This window comes from Neolamprologus multifasciatus, chromosome 19 (genome assembly GCF_963576455.1).
Source record: "Neolamprologus multifasciatus chromosome 19, fNeoMul1.2, whole genome shotgun sequence".
NCBI classification, from domain to species: Eukaryota; Metazoa; Chordata; class Actinopteri; order Cichliformes; family Cichlidae; genus Neolamprologus; species Neolamprologus multifasciatus.
In genome coordinates, this window is record NC_140457.1 from 8952732 (window position 1) to 8963714 (window position 10983).

The following is a 10983-nucleotide window of genomic DNA, read 5'->3' on the forward strand; positions in this document are numbered from 1 at the left end:
CCCACCTACCTGCTCTTCCAACCTTAATGACGGGCTGCAACAAGCCTGAGTCTAACATTATACCCCATATATGGAAAATATGGGGTATAATTCCCACTTTTCAGCAGAAGCTGAGCAGTCATAATTGTGTCAGTAAGCATAAAATCAAACTTGTGATCAGCACGTGGATTGAATTTTATATTTATGGTTTTGCTGTAGTATATAAAAGGGTGATTAAAATGAAGTGAAAGCGATAGTAACCACAGAGAGAAAATAGGACAAAGAAGTACAGGTGATCATTCAAAAGGAAACACAAAATTACCTCAAAGCCAAATTAAAATATAATAAAAAATAATAACAAAAACCGATGTCCAGGGAGATTATGGTGTTTTGAAATTACATCCAAAATATAAATGCCTTTATGCTTGTGTTATAGCCTTATAACATAATAGTGTCACATGACGGAGAGCTGTTACCTTACTCACATGATTAGTGAGCCCCGCCCCAGAGCACTCTGATTGGCTCCAGTAGAAGACGACGCCAACTGTTTTGCCCACCGACATTAAATATAACTGTGGAGTGCCGCTGAGGATTCGCGTGTAGTTGGTTCGTTGTCCCCTTCCTCGTCTAACAACGCAAAGAAAAGGTAATAAAATATGTTTTTGTCTTCCTTTAAAACTTCTAACTGAGCGGTGTGTCTTAATAGCTTTAACTCACTCCGAGTGTTTTTTTAAAAGTCCATGTTTTGCGAAGCTTGTTGTGCTCCTGATGGCTAGTTAGCTTCCCAGAATTATCAGGTGAGACGTTTACGTGTTTTTATTTTTTTCAGTTTTCCGTGTTTGTTGCCACCTCGGTAAACATAGCTGACATCTAGAAGAGGATCTGAATATTTTTCCCTACTGTCATCCATCCAGGAATCCCACAGAAAGCGAGGAGATGTGTCGGTCCGTCCTATTCGCCCTGCTTGGCCTGACAGCCGGACTCGTTATCGGGTTTCCCACCCAGGAAGAGGAAAACAGTGGCGGAAAACACTGGGTGCTTATTGTGGCTGGCTCCAACGGCTGGTACAACTACAGGCACCAGGTGAAACTGCGACCACCGTGCGAGCTGTGCATGACTCATTTGTTTTCTCTCATGGTTTTTGATAAGCACCGCTTTAAGCTCTGATAAGCTACCTCCCAAATGCATGTTTTCCAAGTGCTCCTCCCGCTGCTTAAAAGGCTGCATACTGTGATAATGTGGAGCTGACCTCCGAATCTTTTGCTCTCCTCCTCGCTCAGGCCGATGTTTGCCATGCCTACCAGATTGTCCACAAGAATGGCATCCCCGACGAGCAGATTGTGGTCATGATGTACGATGATTTGGCTGAAAATGAACAGTGAGTTGGCACTTTTGTTTCTCTGTTGTAGATGCTTATTCATACTTCTTCTTTCCTAAAAATGTTTGACACAAACTCATCCTAATTTTAGTAGCTGTTGACCTTAGTAGGCTATTAACTATTAGTAAGATATAGCACACAAAAACGAAATCTTAAGCCAGAAAAGGCTGTTTGTAGGGCCTGTTACATCTGACTCAAATTCAAGAGTCTCTGCTGTCATTAAGCATCTATAACAAAAGTCTAGCTTTACTATCTCACATGCTGCATTGCATTTACATAACAGATAAATATACTGATACATGTATCTGCTGTGTTTGTGTTTTGTGTATATATACATACAAATACATGCATATACAAGAATATTGTACATAAGCGTATAAATGTATCCATATATTCCCGAGGAGCATAATCATGTGGAATTGAGCAGGAGAATATATCACAGTAGGGTTATAAAGTCATTTGACAGCTATGTTCAGCAAGAAGCCTGAAAGAAATCTTCAAGTCTCTGTGTGAGGATAGCTTTGAAGCACCTTCAGAGTCTTTTTGGATTTCCCCTTCACTCTTTGCACAGTGAGTAGGCTAAAGATGAGCCGGAGATGGTTTTGTGCTGTTCTCACAACACAACTTGGTTGTGAGGATGCATCTATAGAAGTTGTTAAGCAGGTTTTTGGAGAAGTTTGGTTTAGGAAAGGCACTCTGTGATGGTGACTCCTAGGAACCTAAAGCTGGAGACTTTCCCCTGCTCTCTATGGTGTCAAACTGTGAATGTCCTCCCTGTATAAGACCGACTAACACTGTTTCATCAGGATCACAAAAGACAAAGACAAAAAAGTAACTGCTGACAATCCAGTTGTTTGCTAAATGACCTTAAATGGCCTTCAGCTTTGGTGACTGACTGACATAAACAAACAAATCAGAGCAACCATTGTAGACACTGAAAAACAGGATTTGTTTTTTAATGAATGAATTCTTGATGTTTAAAAATGCTCAGAAGATTAAATTGCACTTGAAACTACTTTTTCAAAAATTAAAAATAGTTGTATTGTCAGTCATTACTTTTTTGTCTTTCGTCTTTTTTGATTCTGATGGAACATCTTTAGTCTATCTCATGGAAAACTAACAGTCTGCTGGCATCAGCTTTGGAGATAGTGGTGGGTTTCAGGTTTTTCGCAGGAATTTCCCAATCAGATCAAAGAGCTGCATTGGCATTCCTCCTGTCACTGTGTTGCAGAGCCCTGCATCGCTCAGAAAAACGGGTTGAGTGAATGAGTCGTGCTGAGAGGAGTCACGAGGAAGGTGCTTCCATAGAAATAGTCTCGAGTCATGTTACTGGCAGAGGAGGGGTAATGTAAGGAGATGTGTTGGTTGCGGGAATCACAATGGCAGTTACATAGTGGGATGCAATGTAAAACCCAGCTTTAGCAGTGATTTGAGAGAGTTGGCCTGTGCTACTTAAATTTCAGTGCCAGCCGACTTGCACATGTAGTTAGCTGTTACTTTAATTAGAGATACTTTAATTTACTTTGCAGCTGTTTACAACAAAGACTTTTCACTGTGTTTTGCTTACAATACAATACAATACAATACAATTTTATTTATATAGCACATTTAAAAAACCACAGGTATGCCAAAGTGCTTCACAGAATGAGTTAAGAGCAATAATAAATACAAATATAAAGCATAAAATATACTAACAGGCGGGTGACATAACTAACCAATAATACACCAGGCATAGTAGGCACTAGTGAAGTCCACACACAATGCTGAAGGTGAAAACATTATAAACATTAACAAAGTGATAAAGATAAGTTCCAGTACAGTAAAAGTGTGGGCTCTAGGAGGCGGGGAAAGCAAGGCTAAACAAATAAGTTTTTAATCGAGATTTAAAAGATTGAATTGTATCAGACGCCCGAATAGCTAGGGGGAGGTTATTCCAGAGGTAGGGTGCGACAGCGGCGAATGCGCGGTCACCTCTGGTCTTGCTTGAAGTTTACCGGGCAGTCAATCGAGTCATTCTTTCAGGTCCATTTCAGACATTTAGTAAAGTTTGTGATAGAACTTTCTGATAAATGGGAGACATATGTTCCTTATGTTTCTGGTTGTTTTGGATCATAACCCATGTGTAGACACGTTTATTCAAGTTGACAGACACGATGCACGCTGAGTAATGCTGTTATTGTTAACTGTTCCCACACCTTAAAATGTTCCATGAATGTCAGTCTGCTTTGTTTTTTGAGAGTTTGAGAGACATTATGCAATATGGATTTTTTTTTTTAATATCCATGTCACGCTCTTGTATCACTGCCATTGTAATCACAGACTGAGCATCTGGTTAATAAATACCTAGCTACAGAATTGTAAAAAAGAAAGACAAACTGTACGTATCCGTGCGCAGATATGTATACCATAAGATTTCACTATAAATGTTATTCATTGATTTATTTTAACATCTGCGGTGTCATATTGTTTTGTGGCTCTGTCACCAGATGAGTGAATCATTGTTATCCATCTGTTTCCCTTTTATCTCACAAAGTGTTCTATCAGCTATTTGCACTTCCTTCTGTGTGTCTGAGTCATGTTTTTCTTCCAGGAATCCTACCCCTGGGATAGTGATCAATAGACCAAATGGCAGTGATGTGTACAAGGGAGTTCCTAAAGACTACATCGGGGAAGTGAGTGCTTCAGTGCATTTCTATAAAAGATCAACTGATTTCAATATTTTCCAGACGATTGTTTGAAGAGACTTCTCTGCTGAAAGCAAACTTTGTGGGTTGATGTGTCTGTTATTGCAGGATGTTACCCCAGAAAACTTCCTGGCAGTGCTGAAGGGTGATGCCTCAAAAGTCAAAGGTGGCTCTGGAAAAGTGCTGAAGAGGTAAGTGGCTAAAAAAGACAGGAAGTAACGACCGCGTGGCCAAACAACAATAAATCTGTTTTGTTTTTTTTTTGTCCCTGTTAACTTTGTTCTCATTTTCCTGGCAGTGGACCCAATGATCATGTGTTTGTTTACTTCACCGATCACGGAGCACCTGGTATTCTGGCATTTCCCGCCGATGAGGTGAGTACCTTTTTGTTTTGTTTTTTTTTTAACTTCCTGGCACTGCAACAACCACAGACAGGTTACACCAGATTCACAAGCCTTATTGCTTCACAATCACTTTGATATGTCTGGTTTGGGTTCTTTTTTTCAATTTTTTTTTTTTTTTTAAATTTAGTGAAATATCTCACTATTAGATGGAATATTATGAAAAGATGGCAATCGCCACATTGAGGTCAAACACAAATGGTTAACACAATTTATGAACATTAACCTTATCATTGCAATCAGCATTGTTAGTGTTTAACTTGTCAAACCAGGGAGACATCCTCACCAAGTAAACTAACCGTGTTTTGGGACCTTACATATCTCCTAATTTGCTGATAAATCAGTTTTTATGTTTGCAGTGCATGCCATCACGGTGCTCTAAGAAACACTAGTGTATAATTGTGGTTAATGCAAATTTGTCACCTCTCTGTCTGCAGCTCCATGTTGAAGACCTTCAAGCAGCCATTAAATACATGCACGACAACAAGAAATACAAAAAGGTGATGTGATGTTTGATATGTACCATACAAGTGTGGGCACGTCCCGCAGTCTAAAATTCAGTTGATAAAGTGTTGATGTAGCTGTGCTGATGTGTAAGGTCATAACATTTGTGTTTGGTCCACACACACACACACATAGATGGTGTTCTACATTGAAGCATGTGAGTCCGGGTCAATGATGAACCACCTGCCTACTGACATTGATGGTGAGTTGAACTTTATCAGCAGAATTACTTTCCACTACAAAAATGATGAACCAGCATCAAGTGATGAGAGCGTAACTGATGCTGGTCTATGCTTTTGATGGGATCAGACTAGGATCATGTGATTTTTATTTTTCATGTTTTAATTTTTTATTTATTTTTTTTTAAATCAGCCTTGCGTTACGCTTCGTGTTATGTTGACTAGACAGATGTCAGGTCCGTGGTTTGAGGACTTCTGCTTTTGACTTTTAGTCTTTTGTAAGAATCCATTAAATGCTGAGGTCAGCAGCCCAGCTTGTGTTCATCTCTAAGCACAGTTACTATGTCGGACAACAAGTGATAAACAGAACCGGACCTGCACATTACATTGATCAAGATTCTTCCTTAATTGTTTTCAATGAATGTCTGTTTTTGATGAGTCCAAGTGTAAAGCAGTTACTGAAATTTGTGTTTAGATCTTCAGTTACAACCTTCAATTTTTTCTGAGGCTGTTAAACAGATTAGCGAGCGACCTTTAGATCTGCCTAGTGTAAAACTAAAGTCTCCTAACATGAGAATCTCTGTGTATTCTTCAGTGTATGCCACCACAGCAGCCAACGCTGAGGAGTCCTCTTATGCCTGCTACTATGATGAGAAACGGGACACCTACCTGGGTGACTGGTACAGCGTGAATTGGATGGAGGACTCTGATGTGGTGTGTGATTATCTTCCTCATTTGTGTCCAAATCACAGCTTCTAATATTTATTCATTTTTGAAAAATATTTTTAAAAAGAAAAATGTAATTGTTGTCTGTTATATTGTGACCCTGAAGTTCAGAGTATCTTGTGTGGTGGCTTTAACACATCTTATAATGTTTAGACTTCAGGCTGCAGGCAGAGGTGCACATCAGATTATGATGTAGATGTAGATTTAATCCAGAAACATGAATCCACTGAGAGAATGAAAAAGAAAGAAACGGTTAACGTCTAAGATTGGCAGGAAAAGGAAGTGATAAACGTCTCCAAACGTAGCAGCAGAGCTTTTGTCTTTAACCAGACCCGAGTACTTTGCATAAGTGTGTAACAGCAGAACAGAAACCTGACCATGAGACAGTCAAACTGCCACACATTATTTTACGGAACAAATTCACTGACTCTTCATGTGACTGTTATTTTGGAAGCATTTTGTCACGTTCACTTTTTTTTTTTTTTTTTCCTGTCTTTGTGCATCCAGGAGGATCTGAGAAAAGAAACATTGCTACAGCAGTTTAAGATTGTGAAGAACCACACAAACACGAGCCACGTCCAGCAGTACGGAAACAAGGTGAGAGCAAGAAGGCTGTGCAAACTGAACGAAATGCTTCAATGAGCACTTGTTGGTTCTAGACTAAAGAAATTTGAGGGGGAAGTAGTGTTTCATTTTAAGTTGGAATGACTTGCAGAATGTGTTCATGTATGCGAGTGGGAAAAAAAACAAAGTTTGTTTCCTCCTTCTATTTTAACGCTTGTACATCTTTCTCTACAGACTTTGGCCCACATGAAAGTTATACAGTTTCAGGGTAATCACAAAGCAGACAGTCCTGCTCCGATGAACCTGCCACCAATTACAAACCTGGATCTGACCCCAAGCCCTGACGTTCCTCTGGCCATCCTGAAGAGGAAGATGATGGCCTCCAATGACATCAGTGTGGCACGGGGCCTGCTCATGGAGATCAGTGCCCACCTCAAGGTAAAGACTGACAAAGCTTTCTAATGTTTGTGGCAGTGTGCCACAGTACACTGAAAATCCATTTGATGACAATTTACCATTAAAGAGTGTGTGAACCTTTGTCTGTGTAGATCAGGGACGTGATGGCCAACACTATGCGCAAAGTGGTCGAGAGAGTCGTCGGCAATACGTTCAAAGCCAATGACATGTTAAACAACAGAGCTGACCTCTCCCAGCATCAGTGCTACAAGGCGGCAGTGAAGCACTTCAAACACAACTGCTTCAACTGGAGCAAACCTGAGGTAGAGCCACACACTATGAGTCTTTCAGCTCCTCTTTAACAGACCCGGGACATCCCATTGCATTTTACAGAGTGTCTGTGATTCATATAAAGCCATTAAAAAATGAGTCACCATTGTGGCCACATTTCAAGCTTACAGTAGAATCTCGTTCTCATGCCTAGACTCTGGTTCTCCTTGTAAAGGGGAAGTGCCAAATCAGTTTCACATGCTATTCATCAGCAGGTATCATACTCTCATTCATCAGCTCTTTTGCATTCAGCTGACTCTAATCCAGACACTCTGATAATAAGCTTGAACTCCCACTCGCAGTTCTATGAAAGCCATGTTAAAAGCTTCACACAGTAAGCATATTGCCCACTTTGATCTCTGATTATTTAGGTTCAGGATAAAGGAAAATGGAGGAAAAAATATATAAATAATAAGGTAAATTAAAAGTAATATCACTCAATAAAGTAATAAATAATGAAAAAAAAAATCACATGACTAAGATATTGGATTGACTTGCTGAATAATACTGAGAAATATGTTAATTACGTGGGGGGAAAAAATCTGTATTAGTTAAATTTTTAAAACAATTGAGCAGTAAATGTTGTTTCTCTGTTCATCATGGTTGTCACACCATCTGGCAGTGAATGATCAGAAATACTTCAGTTTAATTTATGTATTGCCAAATCCCAACAGCATTTGTCTTGAGGCGCTTATTATAAGGTAAAGACGTCACCAGAATACAAAGTTACAGTCAGTAACTTCCGTAACGCTAATTGTCATCTCAGTGACTGGGAAAGTCCTTAATCACATGATTTAAACTCAGTATTTTCCCAGGTGCTTTCATGCAGCTGTGTGCTTTTATTCTGAAAGTCTTCTTTTGTTTTCTCTGGACAGTTTCTGACGTTTCTGATGTAGAGCCACACACTATGAGTCTTTAAGCTCCTTTTTAACAGACCCAGGACATCCCATTGCAGTTTACAGAGTGTCTGTGATTCATATAAAGCCATTAATAAATGAATCAACATTGTGGCCACATTTCAAGCTTATAGTAGAATTTCGTTCTCATGCCTAGACTCTGGTTCTCCTTGTAAAGGGGAAGTGCCAAATCAGTTTCACATGCTATTCATCAACAGGTATCGTACTCGCATGCATCAGCTCTTTTGCATTCAGCTGACTCTAATCCAGACACTCTGAGAATAAGCTTGAACTCCCACTCACAGTTCTATGAAAGCCATGTTAAAAGCTTCTCACAGTAAGCATATTGCCCACTGTGATCTCGGATTATTTAGGTTCAGGATAAAGGAAAATGGAGGAAAAAATATATAAATAATAAGGTAAATTAAAAGTAATATCACTCAATAAAGTAATAAATAATGAAAAAAAAAATCACATGACTAAGATATTGGTTTGACTTGCTGAATAATACTGAGAAATATGTTAATTACGTGTAAAAAAAAAAAAAAAAAAATCTGTATTAATTGGATTTTTAAAACAGAATTGAGCAGTAAATGTTGTTTCTCTCTTTATCATGGTTGTCACACCATCTGGCAGTGAATGATCAGAAATACTTAAATTCAGTTCAGTTTAATTTATGTATTGCCAAATCCCAACAGCATTGTCTTGAGGCGCTTATTATAAAGTAAAGACGTCACCAGAATACAAAGTTACAGTCAGTAACTTCCGTAACACTAATTGTCATCTCAGTGACTGGGAAAGCCCTTAATCACATGATTTAAACTCAGTATTTTCCCAGGTGCTTTCATGCAGCTGTGTGCTTTTATTCTGAAAGTCTTCTTGTTTTCGCTGGAAAGTTTCTGACGTTTAAGGGAATCAGATAAAACAAGAGGAAGCTGGTGAACATTTGAGGATTCATGTAAAACACAGATTGTGGTGACGTTTCTGACGTGTGACGATTTGATTTCTTTCCAGTACGAATACGCACTCAGACATCTGTATGCACTGGTGAACCTATGTGAAGGAGGATATCCTGCAGAGAGGTATAGACCACTTCTCATTTAATCTAACCACTTACCTGAGTTTCTGTTCCCTTTGTTTTTTTTTTTCTCTAATTCAGGGTCAGTCATCTGATTTGGGGTATTTTTATATATATACAGTATGTGGATTCAAGCTGATCTTAACTCAGATTTTAGTCGATTTGTTTCTTGTAAATAGAAGTAGCTATACACTAGTACAAAACCTTTGCACCATTTAAATGTGGCTTTTTTTTTTTTTTTGTTTGTTTAAGACTCGCCTGTCTGTTATCAGTGGGTTTTGCTGTGTTTTTGTCAAGGGGAAAGCTGTTTGAATAAATCATCTTGGTCTCTAGGAACATATGAAGTGAATTTTTCACATCAGTCCTTAAAAATAAGATTTTTGACAGATAATCAATAGCTGATAATCAGTCATATTTCTTACTGAAAAGTGATAAAGACATTCTGTTTCTTGTGGACATATATTTTTTCGTGATCTAATACTAAGGTAATCTTGTTTTGTTGTCTCTCCGCAGCATCCAGCAGGCCATGGACACCGTGTGTGGCCACTAAAAGGATTTCTGTGAAACCATCAAAGCCTCTGGTTCTTCCGCTTGAGAAGCTGAGAAAACTGAGCTTCTTTTTGCACCACTTGGGAATCAGTCGGATGTGGAGCTGACCTTATTGTCTTATGAGCACACTATAAATTTTAAAGTCGTTTTTGATTTTACTGATTTTTCTTTTTTCTTTTATGATGACTTCACAGTGAAGAGCGTGCGAGACTTGTTTTTAGAACAAAATACACAATTATAATATGGACTGCAAATAAAATTGTTTGCTAAGCTTTATTTGTGGTATTGCCAAGGGCAGACCACCAAACAATGAATGTTAAGCCTCAAGAGACTTTTTTATGACACTGCTGGGAATAAAATCCGATGGAGCAAAGGTGACATGCTTTCTGGATGATATTTCTAATAGCTGCTGTTTACTGTTTCAGCAGCTAACCTCAGAAGGATTTCTTTTCCAGATAATTGTGCATTTCCTATGATCAGAAACCTTTACGTTTGCACACCACTGTGTGATAGATCCATAAATACACCCATATCCTCTGGCTGTGAACTGCTGTGAGCTTTAACAGAATTTTGGACTCCCTGTGATCTTGATTTTTAAAAGCTGATAGTTTATTACAGGATACCAATGAGCCCGAGAGCAGGTCTATATTTACAGAAACAGAACAGAGACTGTGGGGTCATCAGAAATCAGGTGAAGGGCTTGAGATTGATCAATTAAAAACAAACTTGGTTATACTACAGCATTCGGGCTATTAGTGTCATTGATTTATGTAAATTCCTTTAAAAACATTTTAAAGGAATTTCCTCATTTTCTACCGCAGAAAGAAATCTAAATAAAGTAAAAATGCACTCACTAAACATTGCTAATACTGGCTTTGACTCTTTTTTTTGCCTTCAGAGCTGTTTTAATTCTTCATGGCACAGATTTATTAAGGTACTGGAAGCAAACTTCAGAGACTTTGGTCCATATTGTCATGATGAAATCACATAGTTGCTGCAGATGTTGGCTGCACACTTGTAATGCAAATCTGTTGTTCTAAAATGTCCCAAAGGTTCTCTGTTGGATTGAGATATGGTGACTGTGGACGCCATTTGAGTAAAGTGTTTTCAAGGAAGCAGTTTCAGATGATTCATGACTTCATGACATGTTACCCTGCTGGAAGCAGCTATCAGAAGATGGGTAAACACTGTGCTGAACTCTGGTACTAAGAGGGCCAAAGATTGCTGAGAAAAACTCCCTCACACCACGACCAGAAGGCTAAACTGTCAGTTCAAGGCAGAATGGATCAGCTTTCATGTTGTTCACGCCAAATTCTGAC

The 10983-nt window shown here is 38.8% G+C and overlaps 1 protein-coding gene across 2 annotated transcripts; it reads left to right on the forward strand.

Annotated features, from left to right (window-relative positions):
- The first annotated feature begins 494 nt into the window (after positions 1-494).
- lgmn (legumain) lies at positions 495-10522 on the forward strand. Of its 2 annotated transcripts, none has more exons than XM_085143356.1 (14): positions 495-625; positions 894-1062; positions 1260-1357; positions 3948-4029; positions 4150-4232; positions 4340-4415; positions 4880-4942; positions 5082-5148; positions 5721-5839; positions 6359-6448; positions 6650-6853; positions 6964-7134; positions 9052-9119; positions 9629-10522. In XM_085143356.1, the coding sequence occupies exons 2-14, from the start codon at positions 916-918 to the stop codon at positions 9663-9665; spliced, it is 1305 nt and encodes a 434-aa protein (XP_084999482.1). In that variant the 5' UTR covers positions 495-625; positions 894-915; the 3' UTR covers positions 9666-10522. The 2 variants fall into 2 exon arrangements, with proteins under 2 accessions (XP_084999482.1, XP_084999483.1); XM_085143357.1 differs by lacking the exon at positions 495-625 and adding an exon at positions 667-776.
- Positions 10523-10983: the final 461 nt, after the last annotated feature.

Bases quoted from the DNA above. Each gene is read 5' to 3' on its own strand.
- lgmn (XM_085143356.1), top strand. From the start codon at position 916: ATGTGTCGGTCCGTCCTATTCGCCCTGCTTGGCCTGACAGCCGGACTC. The intron at 4,233-4,339 runs GTAAGTGGCTAA...TTTTCCTGGCAG, and splicing joins TCTGGAAAAGTGCTGAAGAG to TGGACCCAATGATCATGTGT. The intron at 4,943-5,081 runs GTGATGTGATGT...ACACACACATAG, and splicing joins ACAACAAGAAATACAAAAAG to ATGGTGTTCTACATTGAAGC.